Below are 18,526 nucleotides of genomic sequence, written 5' to 3'. Positions count from 1 at the left end.
GAAAAAAAAAGTGTATATTTGTCTTTATAAATACGTGTCTCTTATTTAAACCCTTTTTATGCAGAGGCAGTTTTCTGCAGCTTGTTTAGTGTGTTTAAGCGCCCCCCTGTGGTAACTAAGTGCTTTACTACCGCTGTAGAAATACCTAACAAATATTTCTACATGAATATATGAGATTAGGGCCTCATATATTCTAGATTTGTCTTTAAGAGGAGCTTGACGAGGGGACATTTAATGCAAGAACCGCCGTTGGAAGTAGCCGTTGAAATAATCCTCGTGCATTTCTACACTTTGACGCCAGAGGGCAGCATAACCGCTTGTTATATTTGGGCTTTGAGAGTTTTGTCCTACATGGCTCACTGTAGCAGCCCGGTGTTGGAGGTCGGGCATGCTCCTGAAACGTCCACTGCGAACTGATCCACTGGCGCCGAAATGAGCGCGATTAAGATGAAAATACACGCAAACAAGACACAGAAACGCTTTTAAGTCGTAATTTTACCCAACGGTTAACCCGCGACTGGGACGCAAAGCGTGGAGGAACAGCAGAAGAGCTTTGGGAAGTGTCCGTCCGTTTTGTCCTACAAAGGCGGCGGGTGTTTGACAGCGGGAGGGCCCGACGTTAGGAAACCGCTGCGGCTGAAGGAGGAGGAGGCAGGAGAAGGAGGAGGAAGGCTCTCTGAAGACTCAATGAAACATTAAGGAGTCATTTCTGCTGAGGGAAGCGAGCTGAATCATGAGGAAGGACGTGAGGATACTCCTTGTTGGAGAGCGTAAGTAGAGGGATGTAGTCGGTAAATATGGCAGACTGATAAAATGAGCTAGAGGTTACTGCTAGCTGACAGAGGCTCTGAAATCCAACCGGTTAGCATGGATTCTTTTAATAACATGCCAGTATATGATGTATGCAGGGATTATTGCCTATTTTTCCGTTTTAGCTGAGGTTGCTAGTCTTTTAATTGTTTACTGATTATTGTAAATTTAGAAACTGGCTCTTTTATTGTCACCATATATCTCTAATTAGTTGAATTTGTACTCATTTTCACCATTCTACCCAGATTTCTGGTTCTTTTGAGGCTTATACAAATATTTTAACCATTTTGTTTGTCTAAATTTTAGTTAAAACATGTTGGCAACATTTTCCAATGTAACATTAATTATATTTGAAGAAGCACTTGTGTCTTAAAAATTAAGATTTGCTGAAAATCATTTCAAAGAGCAAAATTATGGGATGGTTTGTGTCCCATAATTAAAAAAAAAACTGTAAAAAATGCCCCAATTACCATTTTAAATATAGCATTCAACATTGAAATCCTGAATTTTAATGGTTAAAGGAAATGTTATTTAACTTGTAACTGTCATTTTATTCATTCTGTTAATGTCACCATTAAAAACAGCCTCAGAAAATGTTCTGCCTTGAAACCAAAAGGCATTCTTTGTGTTATAATTCTTAGTGTAAACAAAATATTGAAATTTTGATCTATTTCATTCTTCAGCTACAACTATGACAGCTTTACTCTGTCATAGTAAATGATCAGCAAAATGCACAATGAATACAGTTCTGGGGATATTTTTGTTACAAAAATGCATCAATTAAATATTTTCTTCCTGATTCTGAATTAATGTTTTCTTTGAGGTCTGACCTGCTGACTACAGTTGATTTAGACAGAAAGAGAAGATTGGAGCTATTTGTGCATCAGAAAGTGTAGCCCCAACCTTTATTTGCTTTTCATTAAAATGAAATAAATGCATAAAAGTAGATACCGTTAGTCAATGCTACTGTTGACCAATATAATGGAAGTTATTTGATGGATGTAAAATAAATATTAAGATTATTCAGTGTTTGACCTGACGATCACAGAGCCAAGCTTTAATAGGGTGATCTATTTACTAGAAGCAAAATAGAATTGCATCTTCTATTTTGGATGTAATGTTATTATTTCATTTACTTATTCGAAGGAAATATCTGCTTGGCAAATAAAGTAGCTGTAGATTTGTGTAATGTTTTTTTGGATTATCATAAAATGCTGATTAGTAAACTACATTTACTAAGAATTTTGTTTTCATATTACTTGTTAGACTTTAATTAAAGCGACTGGCTTGAATATCTAAACATATTTGTTATGGATTAATTGTGTATTCAATTTACAAAAATATCATTGACATTTAATTTACTCTAACAAACTGTTCTAGTTGGCACAAGTTATTCTGAGGAAATAACAGTTTAATATCAGAATCCCAGCTTTCCCCCCAAACTTTGCAGGTATTGAATCACGTCCTACTAAACGTTCCTTCACCTGGTTTGTTTGTTCTCCTGACACGTTGTCAGGACTATTTATATTTAATCGCTCCATTTGGCGAGTAGGACGGTTACTGAGAGCAGAGCGGCCAAACGCTACGTGACATCTGAAGTGGAGCTACTCAGCTGTCTGAGAAGCAGATAGTTGTAAAATAAAAATTTATCTATTTTTGAAAAAAAAAAAAAATCTATGTTTCTGCAACTTTTCACTTACTTTGTTAATCTTACTGGATTACAAACATATTTTTGCAGGTGAATGTGGTTTTGTATGTTCTTACAAATGCTAAATGCTAAATTATCAATTTAGCATTTAGAGTTTTTTCTCCAAAAACTCTATTTTTACAACAAACACGTGCATAGATCAGAAAAAAAAATTCTCCTAATTAATTTCAGTCAGTGGGAAATATTTTTAAAAATATTTTGATTGATATGCGTCATACATACATGTATGTATGTATGTATGTATGTATGTATGTATGTATGTATGTATGTATGTATGTATGTATGTGTGTGTGTATGTATGTATGTATGTATGTATGTATGTATGTATGTATGTATGTATGTATGTATGTATGTATGTATGTATGTATGTATGTATGTATGTATGTATGTATGTGTGATGCAGGTATTGTAATTATTTATAACTAATTTTAGGGTTGCACTTCATTTTGGGGAAAAATCAATATATCTTATGAATGGTTCAATGCAGACATGACTCTGATCAATCAATCAATCAATCAAATTTTATTTGTATAGCACATTTCAGCTACAAGGCATTTCAAAGTGCTTTACATCATAAACACAAAACACAAAGGCATGCAACATAGAATAAAATACCAAGTTTTTTTTTTCCTTTTTTTTTCTTTTTTTTTCCTCTTTTTTCCCTTTCTTCCCCTTCCCTTTGACACGGAATTTAAGCGCCTGTTACCGCCGGACTCCGCCGTCCGTTTAACCACGGGTATTCGCCGGGCCCCGTTGCCCACAACAGGAAAAAAAAAATAAACAATTACCTGAAAAGAGAGTTAATGTTTTTGGACCTATTTTATAGGAAGAGACAGGATGATAAGCAATCTCTATTGTTTATGGAAAAGTATAAAATTAGTTGTTTTCATCTCAATATCATTTTATTGAAAATGTTGCTTCGTCACAGAAAATAGCTTTAGCAAAGCCTCTAATTACCCTCCTAAACATTTTCTGTTTTATAAAACAACAAATATCACTAAATATCACAGAGAGCCTGAATGCTTGGGATTTAAAAAATGAGCTAAAATTTATTGCGATTTAAGAAGTTATTTGAAATATTAATATTACACCCAGTCATATTTACTCAATGATCTTCTTATCTTTAATGTTTCTCCAGACATTTGCATGCCAGATGTTTTTTACATGTCAGATGTTTTGGGACCTTTTGTTGAGTGCAGAGTTGTGAAGCTTTTTATAGCAATCCTTTGAGAAGACATGCAACGCTTTTCAATATTTAATGATGCAGACAGTATTTCTCTTAATGTAGTAAAACTGTTTCCTGTTGCTGCACCCATCATCTAATCATGCTAGTATAAATGTCAGACTGCTCTTAATAGTTTCATTGTTTCCCTTTTGTCCTGCAGCCAAGGTGGGGAAGACGTCACTGATCATGTCTCTGGTTAGTGAGGAGTTTCCTGATGAGGTACGTGTCAACGTAAGATCTGACAGTGTTATATGTCAGATTTTAACTGTTTATTGCACACATATTTGTGTTTTATACATTTGTTGAAGTAAAAAATGACGTCAGCCTGGATTATAATGGTGGTCTGTCTGTCAGGTTCCTCTGAGAGCTGAAGAGATCACCATTCCAGCTGACGTGACCCCAGAGAGGGTTCCCACACACATCGTGGATTACTCTGGTAACTCTGTCTCTACACACACACACCCACACCCACACCCACACACACACACACACACGTTCTCTCAGAAAAATTATGGAAGTGTACCAATTAACAAACCCTTCAGTTTTAAACCAATTTAGCCTTCCTGCACTTGTTCATACTTTAAATTTCTTTTAATACACATCTACCAGGCTAGAATTTTTACTTACAATATTGGCTCAAGCTTTAATCACTAGGTTACCTATTTATGTGTCATTGTTATTTAGATTCTTGATATTCCAAGAGTTTCTCCAAATAAAGTATCCAACAGAAAAATATAAAAATTGAGGAGGTATGGAAAAAAATGTCATTGATGAATGTTTTTTTTTTAAATCATGTTTAGAAGCAGAGCAGACTGATGAGCAGCTGTATCAAGAAATATCCAAAGTAGGTCTGATTTCACTCTCGTTGTTGGTTTACCTCTTGCGTCTCAAGCTGATGTTTTCTGTTTCTCTTTGCAGGCAAACGTGATCTGCATAGTTTATTCAGTTAACAACAAGAAGTCCATCGAAAAGGTGAAAATAATTTCCCTCCACATTAAGCACAATTACAACTACAATGCATTTAGAAACTGAATTTACTACCCTAAATATCAGAGCTGACCAAGGCATACTTTCTGCTCTGTCTGGAAAAATGAACTTTGATTATGATTTTAATACTTTACAGATCTGGATAACAAATATTTTTCTATGCTATTTACTTTCCCAGTTTGAAGCTTCTCCACTTGAATCTTGATGAATGTAGAAATATTGAAAAAAAATTAAAAGTCCGGTTTTGTACCGAGATCTCAATATTAGCTGATAAGGTTTAAAAACTTTGGTAATTTGTCTCTGGAACTGTAGTAAAAAAATATGTTTTCTTGATCAAATCTTGATCAGATCATTTGCAGAATGTAATTCTGTATCTTCCTCCTAAAGGTGACAAGCCACTGGATTCCTCTTATAAACGACCGCACAGATAAAGACAGCAGGTGAGTAAATGCTACAGTAACAATTATTCTTTCATAGTTAACCCTTCACATACTTTTTCAGTTCAGTTAGTTACAGAAAGCATTTTAAAGTGTTTATTTTTTCTGGTTTATCTGATTTGATTTGATTTGATTTGATTTATTTGATTTAAAAAGAAAAAAGAAAATCTATTAAAGTGCTACTAGCAAAGATTTTTGTCTTCACAGACAGTTTTGTTGGTGATAACATTGTTGGTGATGCTGATTGGTTTTATGTTGATCAGCTTCATTATTTCTGTGATAATAACTGGCTGTATTTCAGGGTACCACTGATTCTCGTGGGGAACAAGTCGGACCTGGTGGAGCACAGCAGCATGGAGACCATCCTGCCCATCATGAATCAGTACCAGGACATTGAGACCTGTGTAGAGGTAAAAAACTGATTCAGTCCCTTTACTCTTCACACAAGATGATGAATATAATGTAAGTAGGCTGCAGGATCAGGCTTAATTACACCAGAGTGATGAACCTATGAAGCGGTGATGGACCTGCTGAGAGCACAGATCCGACCCTGACTCCGTTTACATTCTGGCTGAGTCATTAATGGGTTTATGTTACGAGTCCCTCGCTCAGACCCCCTGACGTGGCTGGGAGCACGCTGAGTTAGAGGCCTGGCTGGCATCTGTCTGCATTGCTGCTTTTATTCAGATTTCCACCATGCCACACATCCCAGTGCAGCTTTTCCCTCTTCAGACAGATCGGTTACAAGGTTAGAGGAGCTCAGCAAGGAGGACGTGAGCAACGGCACATACACTGTTGGCACAGATTTAGACTGTCACACCTACCGTACTAAACGGTGACTTACTGCGGCCTCAGAAAGGACAGGGGTTACAATACACAACATGGAGACGTGGTTCAGTTGGTCCTACTTATTAGCAGAGGATGTAGGCATGTGATGCTGATGGTTTGATAACTCTGAGTTAATGTACCAGAGTTTACAGTATTTACACAAAAATCTCATATTGGATAATCATCACAGAAAACTCTTGACTCATTCTCCAACATCAAAGACTTCAACCTGTGGAAACAATATGAGATTTTTGAAAATGTAACTGGTTAAAACCTTTGTTTGATTTGAGCAATTCATTAAAATCTTCACCCCAAAAAATTAGGTTCAGTTTGCTGCATTTTTGTGAGGATTTGCAAAAACAATTTTAGTTTTAAACATTGATAGATGTTAAAAACTGCAAACAAAAGGTGAAAACCTAAATTTAAAAGAGATTTGTGTTGCTGAAATAAAGCCAACTCTGAAGTCAACAGGAAGTATTGACTTTGGAGAAAGAAGTGCCTTTGTTTGCAGAATAAGTCGATACGTATGAGGAAATTGATCTTTATGAGAATAATGCATTAGTATTTTGCATATGTATTTATCTCTATTATTGAATCACTGCTTAACCTTTTTTTCTGCGCATATTTCTAGTTTGACATTTCAGAATATTTTGTTGATCTTTGAACTTTTTTTCCCCAGTGTTCTGCCAAGAACCTGAAGAACATCTCTGAGCTTTTCTACTACGCCCAGAAGGCTGTTCTCCACCCGACGGGGCCCCTGTACTGCCCAGAGGAGAAGGAGGTGAGGTTTATTAGAAGCAGAACACATTTTAAAGTCTGAAAACGCAGGGTAAACTTTTGTACTGGTAGGTGTTTGGTGTGTTGCGCAAGTCAGGTATTTCTTGGCTGTTTTCCCTGCAGGCATTTTGACAGGGCAAACTTGTTGCATCTGTGTGATTGCTATCAATAACTCCGGTGCACTTCCTGCTGTGGCATAGCTAGATGTTAGCTTCGATAGCTCACATTTATAAAAGTGGAAATTGTTAGAGATCAGAATTACCCTGCCAATCATGCTTCTGATATTTCTCTAATGCATGAGAAATATTAAGTATTAATATATTAAGTATTCGTCTAAAATTATATGAGAGATTTGAACTTTAATAAACTTGTTGGGAAAAGAAAATAGTTCCTGTTTGTGAAATGTTTGCTGCAATAAATCAGTTCAGCAAAAATAATAATCATTTTGGAATTAGAAAGTCATGGTAACATGAAGTTTATTTTAGAAATGCTGCTTTTAGGAATTTTGGTGCTGAAGGTCTGACCTGGTGATGCCCATTTTAGACTATTTTGATTTCTTTTGAATAGATTCAAGCTCAATCTTGCATATAAAAATAAAAAGTCCGAACTAAAGAGTATTTTTTTTCTCTCTCTCACGTCACCTTTAGTATATCCCATTATTTTTATATTAAATTTTATGTGTGTTGCAGTTGAAACCTTCCTGCATTAAGGCTTTAACTCGGATATTTAAAATCTCCGACCTGGACAACGACGGGGTCCTGAATGACAACGAACTCAACTTTTTCCAGGTATTTCCTTAATTATGCACCTGATTGCCAGATCTGTTGCTACAGAAATTAATATAACCTTATTTAAAGAGGCATATTTAAGTATAGACAAGTCTGGGAAAACAACTCTCAATGTCTTGTTGCTTATTTTTACAGAGAACCTGTTTCAACACGCCTCTGGCACCTCAAGCCTTAGAAGATGTGAAGAACGTGGTGAGGAGAAACATGACAGATGGAGTCAGAGACAATGGACTCACCCTCAAAGGTCAGATTTTGTGCCTCTTTGGTTCCTTTTGCCTCTCTGCCAGGTTTTGACTGGATCTCACTCTCTCATTGGTCATTCCAGGCTTCCTCTTCCTGCACACTCTGTTCATTCAGCGAGGTCGACACGAAACCACGTGGACGGTGCTGAGGAGGTTCGGCTATGACGACGATCTGGAGCTCACGCAGGAATATCTGTTCCCTCTGTAAGCCTTTACTCAAGACACAGTTGTGTTTAAAACTAAAAATATAAAACTGCAATACAACACACCAGAATTCAAAAGGCCACCCAGAGAGAGGAGTCCAGGAAGCAAACCAGGCCAGTTTATTCTCTGTGACTCTTACTGAAAACAGTATTACACTTCCCTGTGTTTAAGAGTGTAATAAAAAAAATTAAAAAAACTCTTAAAATGTTTTGATATTACCTCCTGGCCATGAAAACCTGCCAGCAGTCATATATTTCCCTTTCCTGTGTGGTTGCTGGTGTTGCCTTATGTAACACAAAGTGACCCAGAGTCCATTTTGTTTAGATGCCGCTGTTGGAAACTCATCAGGTCAGCTGCTGAACTAATGTTTGTGTCTATTTCAGGGTAAAAGTCCCTCCAGACTGCACCACCGAGCTAAACCACAACGCTTACCTCTTTCTGCAGAGTGTCTTTGACAAACACGACAAAGTGAGTGGTCAAGCATATCAGAGCGGTTTAGTTAGTTTGTGGACAATTAGTTGAAAATGCACTCCTAATTTTAATGCAGCAGTTTTTCTGCCAAAACCAAAAGTGTAACTTGTTTGTTTTAATGCAGGACAGAGACTGTGCACTTTCCCCAGAGGAAGTGAAGGACTTGTTCAACGTGTTTCCCTACATGCCCTGGGGTCCAGATGTCAACAACACGGTGTGCACCAACGAGGAGGGATGGATCACATACCAGGGATACCTCTCCCAGTGGACGTGAGTGGCTCTCTATTAATACATGCATACAGGGGCTCTTTCCCACCAGCTTTGATTAACTCAAATGCCTTCAACACAAGGTCACACACCAGAGTTTCAGAGCGTCTAAGTCCTGACTCCTCTTTGATTTGCTGGCAGGTTAACAACATATCTGGATGTCCAGAGGAGTTTGGAGTATTTAGGTTACCTCGGCTACTCCATCATCTACGAACAGGAGTCCCAGGCTGCTGCTATTACTGGTAATGGATCATATTGTCTTTAATGTCAAATGTTTTTTAAGTAAGCTGCAGTTGAACAAGTAAACAGGGATTTTAACTAAGCAATTAGTTAAAATTGTTTAGCTAACAGTGATCAATTTAATCTAAATGGTTTTGTTTCTGTGAAAGTGTCTAAAAATTGTTAAACATATGCAACTGTATAATTGTTATACTTATTTATTTGTTGTTCTTACATTATGTGTCAATTTCTTTCTTAGTGACGCGTAGCAAGAGTATTGATCTTCAGAAGAAACAAACGCAGCGCAGCGTCTTCCGGTGTAACGTGTTGGGGGCGCGCGGCAGCGGGAAAAGTGGCTTCCTGCAAGCTTTCCTTGGCAGAAACCTGCAGGTCAGTCAGAGCAACTATGAAAACATTTTAGAAAATGTATCCCATATTATTTATTTCAGATGTTTCACATAATTTACTGATAAATATGTGTATATGTAGAATGTTGCAAATTACAATAAATGTAAGTAATTGAGAAAATGAAACTGAGTGAGGAAATGTTTGCTTTATAGAAAAAGCTAATGACTAATTATCTTAGTAGATTTTGTTGATTTATATACAAATTATCTATGATTTGCTACATAATTTGATGTTAACAATTAATTTTATTCATTAGTATTTTGACTTATCAACTGCAATACACTCATTCAAAACCTAGACGATGCATTTTCACGACATTTTTTTAACAATGGACTAATTTTGAAGAGCGTACATTTAATGTAGGAATAGCTTGTTTGTATTTATAAGTCTAATACTTGCAGATTTAGAACAAAGCTAATTTATTTTAATCCAGATGTCAAATAAACTGTTAAACAGCCGTAACCTGCACTTTCCATTCTTCAAAATGGCAAAGACAAGAGAACATGCCATTCAAGTGAAACAAAGATTTGTTGCTGTTTACAAAATGACTAAAATGAAAAAAAAAAGCAACTTCCACCCTAAACTGGCTCACATCTATTTCTGTAAATAAATAGTTCAAAATTGACTTATTTTAACTCAAAGCAAAAATGTTCCATTAAGTGGATAATATTGACTTCATTGTTCACCACAGAGACAGATGCGGATCAGAGAAGACCACAAGTCCTACTATGCCATCAGTACGACCTATGTTTATGGTCAGGAGAAGTACCTGCTGGTAAAAACCTTTTATTCTGAGCAGAAGCTCTCCGGATTACTGCTAAATAATCGCTTTGTATTACAGCTTCAGTTCGGGGCTCACAGTTAATCCCTCCGTCTCTTGTCCGCTCTCCGCCAGCTCCACGAGGTGATGTCAGATTTCGACATCCTGTCCGAGCCCGACCTGGCCTGCGACGTGGTCTGCCTTGTGTACGACGTCAATGACCCTCGTTCCTTCGAGTACTGTGCTAAAGTCTATAAGGTGCGGCTCCAGACGGTTAGATTGATAACTTTCTGTGTTAATATCAGAGCAAAACGTTTGATTATTTCTTTCTGCAGGAATGCTTCATAGACAGCAAAACGCCCTGCGTCGTTGTCGCTGCCAAGTCCGACCTGCACGAGGTCCGGCAGCAGTACAGCCAGTCACCGCTCGACTTCTGTCGCAAGCACAAGCTCCACCCACCGCAGCCGTTCACATGCAACACGGCCGAAGCACCCAGTAAGGACCTCTACACCAGACTCACCACCATGGCCATGTACCCGTGAGTATCAAAACACAACCAAACCTTTTACTCCTCATCTAACCTGTCCTGCTTTTTTCTGGAAGAATAGCTGACCATAAGAAATTAAACACCATCAATTTTATCTACATGATGTGACTCACCTGAAGTTGTTCAAGTTTGGCCTCAGTCTCTGAAATCAAGTTTCCACATTTCCACCATGCATCCCAGAAAAATATCTTTAACGCTTTATCTCTAATAAACTAGAGCTGAATAGTTTCATTCAGTTATTAAAGTTCTTCTAAACCTGATTGGTGTCTTACAAACTCAAAGCTTTTGATCAGATTAGAATTCAGATTGGATTATGAAGCACTTAAAGGGATATGCTTGTTTAATCTCTTTGTAGCAGTTTTTAGAGCCCCATTCTTTAAATACTGAAATCACACAATCTGCTGAGTGCGAGTAGCACTTTGTCAGTCTAAATAAAACTCATGGCAGATGGGCTTCTGGCTCCACTGAGGTTTGGTGATGTTGGAGGTAAAATCTGCTTTTAACATTAGATTATTATGAAAACCAGCTTGTGTTTATTTTATTGATCTTCTTTAGGCTGACTGACTTCATGCTTTACTTCTCAGTAAACAAGTTTACAACCAGCAGGTTTTTGTAGAGAATTGTTTTCACATTATTTGAATTTTTGCAAATGTATGAATTTGATGTGATCAAAGTGATAAACGTCTGACTGGACATGGACGTATATTTGTCCTGCCACAATACACTAAGCAGCAAGGTCAGGATAAAGCTGCTGTGAGGAGTATTTATCTTTTCTTTCAATGGTAATGAAGGATAAATATGTGTATAAAAAAAAGACTCATTCTCACTTCCATAAGTTTTATTTAAATTCTTTTGGCTAAAATTTAACTCTACTTTTAGCCACATGTAATTTGTCTGCTTTAAGTCGACTTGAATCTTGCATATACATTTTCCTGATCTGCTGTTTTAGATCCTTCTACGTCTTTAAAAATGATTTCTTTACACATTAGTGAAATATTTATGCAAGGAAGGGTTTAGTTTAACATTTAGCATTTATTTCTGATTGATGATTCTGTTTAAAACATTTTCCATCACTGAAGGAATTAATACAAATTAAATAAAACGATTTTTTTTCTCTAACACATTTTATACAAATTTGTTCTGCTGAACGAAAAGATTAATTTATTTTAAAGTATTTTTGGTCAAGTTTACCAGGGGTGCCTACGAGGCTTTCATTCCAAACATTTTAACTTTTTTTAGTTGGTCATCAGTTTTTCTTCCGCAGCGACTTCTGTTAAATTAATCTCTATTGATTCACGCGCAGAGTTGAGCCACAGCTTTGCTTTATGTATTTGTCAGTGTTTATGTAAAAATACTCCATTAACCTTTTGTGCTTCAGTTTTGTGTCCTGCAGCATTTCACCAAGCGATTGACGTAAAAACGCCGGTACCCTGCATGAAAAGCATTAATAAAAGCCATAAGAGAAAAAAAACAAAGCATAACAATAATGTTTTTTTATATAACTGTTTAGCTGCAGCACAACATAATTTTAAGCCTGATGTTAGAGGAAAACACTCACATTTTTTAGGTTTTCTCACCCCTCGGTCTCTTTCTAAACATGTGTAATCTCAGTGACTAATTAGGGAAATATGTAAAATAAATTGTTTGTCTGGTCCTCCTCAAAACTTGATGCTTTAGTTAAGTGTCCATTACCATTTTTCTCTGAATTAAAGTAAAAAACAGAAAAACATGAACTGATCCAGTCTTGTAGTCAACAAATTGTTTTCCACGTTTACTGATTGCTCCGTCTTCATCGTTTTGTATGCTGTTTGCTGTGTGTTGTGTTTCTCTCTTAGTGAACACACACATCTCTCTGTGTCTGTCCGCAGCCACGCCCGCCTCCGCTGCATGTGTTCCCGCAGCAGGTGCACTTATTGCCTGTGTCAAAACCTCCTCAAGTTGGAGCTGCTGCGCAGCATTAAGGCACAACTCCGCAGGGTCGTTTACAACAGGTTCATACACAGATGAAGCCGTAGTGCTTTGCCATAGAATCCCTGCTCTTCCTCTCCAGACTCAGTAACACTGCTGGCAGTCGTAGCTCCTCTGCTCTCCCTCAGTTTTTGGCAGCAGTCAGATTTCCTCTGCATTTCCACTGCAGGAACTAAAAGAGTCTCGTTAGATGCAGAACAGGAATGGTTTTGGTCGCTGTCACAGAGTGAAGCTGTTAAATGAAAAGACTTGAACACATCAATGCACTTGTATGTTTTGGATCATTTTAAATGAGACGTCCTCGTTCATTCGGTGTTGGATGTCTTGGTTTCTGCTGCAGCTCCAGCCGGTCGAGCCGCTCTCTGTTCAGTCTGGCACATGGCGGTGTGACCAGCCTGTGCCGGCTGACGCCCAGGCTGCTAGCCAGGGAGGTACCGTGTGTCTGCGTGGAAGTGGCGTGTTGCATGCTGCATGACTGCAGCGCGAGCTAAACGGACAGGGAAACGTTTTTGTTTTCAGAGGCTTTTTTTTATTAAATGAGGATTGATTTATTAAAGCGAGAGACGTAAATACAACGTTTGCACATTTTTAAGCCAATAATTATAAGTTTGTCCCAAGGCTTGACAGTATAATCTCTCAATTTCTTATATTGACAATTTCCAATTTTAAGCATTTTCCCCTCATTTCTTTTCTAGTAAAAATAAATTACAATTGACAGAAAATATTTTCAAAACTGGCTCTTATTGAAATTGTCCCTTTTTTGAGTTGTACGTTGGAGTTTCAGGGCCTGACTACCAGAGGAAAATTTATTACAAGAATATATTCATAATATTAGCTGTATTAAGACAATTTATTTTGTTCCTCCTTCGAAATATTTAGTTGTTTACATGATTCTTTCAAAGTCTGGCTACAGATAATTTGATGATGATCTTTCAAAAGTATTTTAAAAAGTATTTCTGTAAATTATCTGTATACTCTTCCCTCCTTTAATTTAGTTTTGGAGTTCTAATAAAATGACTACTTTATTCTTTTGATATTATGACTTTATTCCTGGAATTAAAAAATAAATAAATTAATCTTAACCTGGTGCTGCTATTCCATCATTGAGTTGACCTGAATTCAAAGTCCAAATAAATAAAAGCTGTGAAACTCGATTGTCAAACAACATGGCCGCCCTGGGCGTTCTGACATCACTCTGAACTATGGAATTCCAAGAAGTGCATTTGTGGGGAAAAAACATAAAAAATTCAGATTTACCAGAAATTAAATGTTCAAAAACCTAAAATATGACTAATTGATCAAGTTGAATTTACTTCCAAGCTCTAGTTTGGAGTTAATGTCACTTTTGATGCATTTAAAGATACAGAAAACGAACTAAAACTTCTCACAGCCTTTTCTAGCTTGTGTGAATCGTCAGATCGGTGAGCTGTTTGAGGTCCTGCAGTGGATTTCCAGACTGTAAACTCTGACTTAATTATATACAAAATGAGAGAAACACAGACAGTCTTCTGTTTGTGTTTCATCTGCTCTGAAAACTTCATTCTGTTCAGCATGTTCAATTTCTCACTGAACTCAAAAATCCCAAACACTTGTTTTCTCTGGATAACTTTAATCAGCTGCTGGTCTGATAAGATTTGATGTTTTCAGTCTCATTTTGTCTTTATTTCTTTGCCTAATGCTCAAGTCTTAACACACAGTGGACCATAATATTTCTGCTTTATATTTATACTAGAATTGAACATAACCAGGTTATGTTCAATGTCTCCTGTGTGTTAACGCCTGATGAATTTGATTAACAGGCTTTTTGAAATCGGAATGTGTGTTTTTATATTTTTTGATTGATTAAATTGCACCGATCACTTTCATTTCATCCTGTTTTTCTTTCCCCCCCCCACGCCTGTTAATGTCTTTCCTCTCTGTAGGTTTTCATATCCGTGTTTCTGGCTGCCGCTTTTCCTCTTCCTCTTGCATCTCTTAACCCTTTTTTAACACTTGATAATCTGGCTTACTTGTTCTCTAGCTTTTAAATTAAACCCATGTTGGTGCTTAGCGAAATGCTGCCATCTACTGGTGCGTGAGCGGTTTTGTCTTTGTCTCTGTAATAACAGGAGCTCAGTGTTTTGAATCTAGTGGGAGTTTGGTTTAACCAGACTGATGGAAATTGTCGGGTGTGGGAATGTTTCTGATAGATGTGACCCAAATGGAACCGGACCGTACCACGTTTCATTCAGTGCTAACCATTTTTTTGTTTTGGTTCCTTTTTCTTCTTCTTCTCGGTTATTAAAGCAGCATGTACCTGTAGATCATCACAACCTGCAGAGCTGCAACGACTTAAGGAAATGCTTTGGGTTTATTAAAGTTTCACGCCAGCACAGCCAGAGTGGTTAAAAAGATGAATCTGATAATAAATGAAAGAATGATAATAACTTCACACTATAATAATAGGTTTATCGGGGGACATTGTTACTTTCCAGGCTGGCTATTTTTGGTGTGAACTGGGTTTATTTGCTGTGTTTGTGGAGCTTTTTGTGTTTGAACTCTAAAGAGATGTGAAGCTGGGTGAAACTGTTTTTTTTTTTTTATCATTATTCTTTTTTGTTCTATCGTTTTATAAGATTCAAAGGAAATTTTTCTGTTAATGGAAAACAAACAAACTGGAATCACTACTTATTCATTGATTTGATCAAATTCAACAACCTTTAACAGTATAAAGCTTGAAGATTTTGGATGTATATACATTTTTAAAAAATATTTAATGTTTACTTAAGTTTTTTTTTTAAGTACATTAAATCATAGTTTAATACACTCATACAATTATATTATAGGATGCACTAAGATTCTTCCATTGTTTTGAAATTGGAAGGAATTCATTGATGAACCTTTAACAAAAGTGCTTCACAAATGATAATATTTGTCAATTGTCATTGCAAATGAAACCAACCAACTAACTTGAGATTTTAACAGTAATTTCATTTAATATAATGCATTGTATTCATAACTGAAATCTTAAACATGAGAGTATCAGCAACAGGGCTTAACGGGATTCACTGGGCGAAAAGTCTAATTATGAATTGTTTAAAATATATTTTTTAAAGAATCCTGGTCATTTTGAGGCTCCCTGATGTTTGATATTAGTTTCCTTCTGTATCAGAGATAATAAACTAGAGGTCATAATTAGGATTTTCCCTCCATTCCCTGAAAGATTTAAGATCTTGATCACCTAAACCTCTACTGGGGTGATCGTTGAATGCCGATTTACTGGCCACACACTGCTGCTATCAGGATGGAGATTTTTTTTGATTTTATTTATTTTTTATGAAAAAGACTCAACAAGGTTTCTGGAACATTCCTTTTTTGCTCCATATTAACAGGAAAGGATTGTATAGTTGGTTGAAGTTTTGTCTTCTGCACATCCAGAATGCATAAGATGTTTCGCCCCTAGAGAACTACATAGCAGTGAAACCTGTTGATTAATCACTTTGAACACCAACAAGCCATTTCCTGACCCCTGACTTGAGATGTTTGCATTTAGTCCCTTAAATCTTTGTTCTTCCACGTTTTGATGTGGAAGAACAAAATCTTGACGCCTAAACCCACTAAGTCTCTGCTTTGTGACTGGTAGCCAAATCGGTGTACCTAATAAAGTTGCTTAAACAGACTTGTGATTATTAAACTTCACACACTGATATTGATATTCCTGTATCATGCAGGTTAAAATGAAACAAACCACCTTGGATTTGATATTAATGTTAATGCCGTTTGTAAATTCCTAATGATAAAACAGTAACAGATGCATCACTAATCTCTAGCTGCAGCCCCAGTGTGTGTAATTCTGCGGTATCTCCCAGCTTCACCTGCTGTGTGGCGTTGTGACTGTGTTTGTGGGAACGCTGCTGGGTTGGGTGGATGTAGCGCTGAGCTTCCTGCTGTGAAGGGAGGATTTCAGGCTGGTGCTGCAGGTTAGACGGTCATCTCCAACAAGGCCTCCGCTTGAGCAGCCAGCTTCTCCACAAAGGTAAAGAGAGAAACCACATCGACTGAGAGCTTCAGTCAGCAGCTGGTCTTATTCTCATCTCAACCGTCATTGGAGTTTCTGGCCAGAACAGCTACTATTGAAAGGCTTTTAGTCTGGTTTCTCTTTTTATGCTCACATGAACATCAGTCATGGTGTGTTTTTGTTTCATTATAAAGACATCTTTAAAAAGAAGACAAACTGGGTTTGGTTTTCTTATGTTTTTAATTGGCTTTTTGCTCCTTTATTGCTTTCTGTTCAGTTCGCAGCTCATTATTGTCTTTATTTGGTTAGCAAATGTTAAATAGCTCTGGAGGAAGCAAAGGAGATTTTATAATAATAGAGTCTCCACTCTTTTTCCAAATTGAGAAATGTTTTCTCTTTCCTGGCACTGACACCCACCTGTTTCTCTCTCCCTGCTTCTCCTCATTGTTTGACCCTGAGCCTTTAAACCAAATGTCAAAACAAAGCCCGGGTTCCTGTTTCAGGCTCAATTTTATCCTCCGAGGTTCAGATTCAGGAAGTCCCCTTCTGTGGAGCCCCTTCAGCTTTGCTTAGTCATTTGGCAACTCAGAAAGTCCATCACCGCAGTGTTGGTCCTGGTTCATGCTGCTTCCTGTTTGGGATTTGACCTGCCCTCACCTCCTCTGCGTCTGTCCTCTCTCAGGCACATGGCCCAGGCGGACCTGAAGAACTCCACCTTCTGGCTGAGGGCCAGCCTCGGTGCCACCGTGTTCGCAGTGTTGGGCTTCGCCATGTACAAAGTGCTTCAAAAACACCGGTGATGGCGCGGCGCGGGACGGCAGCTACTTTCCACTTTGGTCCTTTTTGTTCCTTTCTACCTGAGAGACTAAAATAGTAACAAAAAAAGACTGCCTGAACAAACCAAACAGGCTCATCGCCTCGAGCCCACCTCTCCCCTTTTCTGTCCAAGCAGCACGAGCGAGAAACAAACTTTTATACAATTGTGGTTTATCTGTACGTAGTTGGCAAAGAGACACTATTTCTAAATGCATTGGTTCTGTGGTCTTTTGGCCTAACCTGTTAGTAAAAACTGATTTATCTCAGATAATCTGGTCCTGTTTTAACCCTCAGGCTCTCGTCTAGTTTGACATGTGAGGCAGCCAAAATGAAACACTGCAAAGGGACTTGAATTTGTTTGTATTAAAGTATATGCAGTATGTTATGTATTTATGTAAGACTGTAGGACCCGTAGAGGAGCACCACAAGCCAAACGCAGCATCAGCAGGAGCAAAGCAGCATTTAACACCAACATCATGCACCTGTTTCATTTGTGTGTTAATTTATTAACCCATTGTTTGGAGTGCACCACATGAAACAGATTGCTCATGTATTTTTGTATTTAGTATTATTGCTTTCTGACTGGTTTTATTTTTCTGGTTTTCAAATAAAGCGTTAATCTCCCTTTTCTTTCCATTTCTGCACTGCAAGCAAACAACTCTAGGAAACCTCACCTTCCTAAAACTAGAAACATGTTCAACACCCACTGCATCTTCGTCTGCTGCATTTACAATAAAGACTTCGATATCTGGTACTAGCTTTGTGTTTGTGTGTCAATAAGTGGAACCACAGCTGCATTTGGAGTAATTAAAGGCCCACTGTGAAAATCTTTTTAAATTGTTCAGGTGTTTAGCAGTTTGACGATTATCCAAGAGCTCCTAAAATAGTAGATAAAGTCAGAATAACAATGCTTTTGCTCAGATTCGACACTAAATTGTACTTTGATTGGCTGCTGCGGTCAGTATTCAACCCTCTGAACAAAATTCATCTGACTGATTCATTGTTATTGCATGTGTCTGCAATGGAACGCCACAAATATTTGGACTATTGGTGACATTTTGTTTTTG

At 37.5% G+C, this 18,526-nt stretch overlaps 1 protein-coding gene across 4 annotated transcripts; it reads left to right on the top strand.

Moving 5' to 3' along the window:
- Positions 1-361: 361 nt before the first annotated feature.
- On the top strand, positions 362-18,213 carry rhot1a (ras homolog family member T1a). Of its 4 annotated transcripts, XR_008606305.1 has the most exons (21): positions 362-770; positions 3,904-3,962; positions 4,098-4,179; positions 4,544-4,587; positions 4,662-4,715; positions 5,118-5,170; positions 5,469-5,577; positions 6,675-6,776; positions 7,462-7,560; positions 7,696-7,804; positions 7,886-8,006; positions 8,390-8,474; positions 8,602-8,747; positions 8,886-8,986; positions 9,223-9,353; positions 10,063-10,146; positions 10,267-10,389; positions 10,467-10,669; positions 12,547-12,669; positions 14,569-16,661; positions 17,326-17,423. XR_008606305.1 is itself a non-coding variant. In XM_055035170.1 (20 exons), exons 1-20 carry the CDS (start codon positions 734-736, stop codon positions 17,441-17,443), a joined length of 1,983 nt encoding a protein of 660 aa, XP_054891145.1. In that variant the 5' UTR covers positions 362-733; the 3' UTR covers positions 17,444-18,213. The 4 variants fall into 4 exon arrangements, 2 of the variants coding, with proteins under 2 accessions (XP_054891145.1, XP_054891146.1); XR_008606306.1 differs by lacking the exon at positions 12,547-12,669 and having other exon boundaries at positions 12,987-16,661; XM_055035170.1 differs by lacking the exon at positions 14,569-16,661 and having other exon boundaries at positions 17,326-18,213.
- Positions 18,214-18,526: the final 313 nt, after the last annotated feature.

Source organism: Poeciliopsis prolifica, unplaced genomic scaffold, assembly GCF_027474105.1.
Source record: "Poeciliopsis prolifica strain line A6 unplaced genomic scaffold, Auburn_PproV2 SCAFFOLD010, whole genome shotgun sequence".
In the NCBI taxonomy this organism is placed as follows: domain Eukaryota; kingdom Metazoa; phylum Chordata; class Actinopteri; order Cyprinodontiformes; family Poeciliidae; genus Poeciliopsis; species Poeciliopsis prolifica.
The sequence above is the reverse complement of the archived record's forward strand: the minus strand, read 5'-3'. Positions and strand labels throughout refer to the sequence as shown.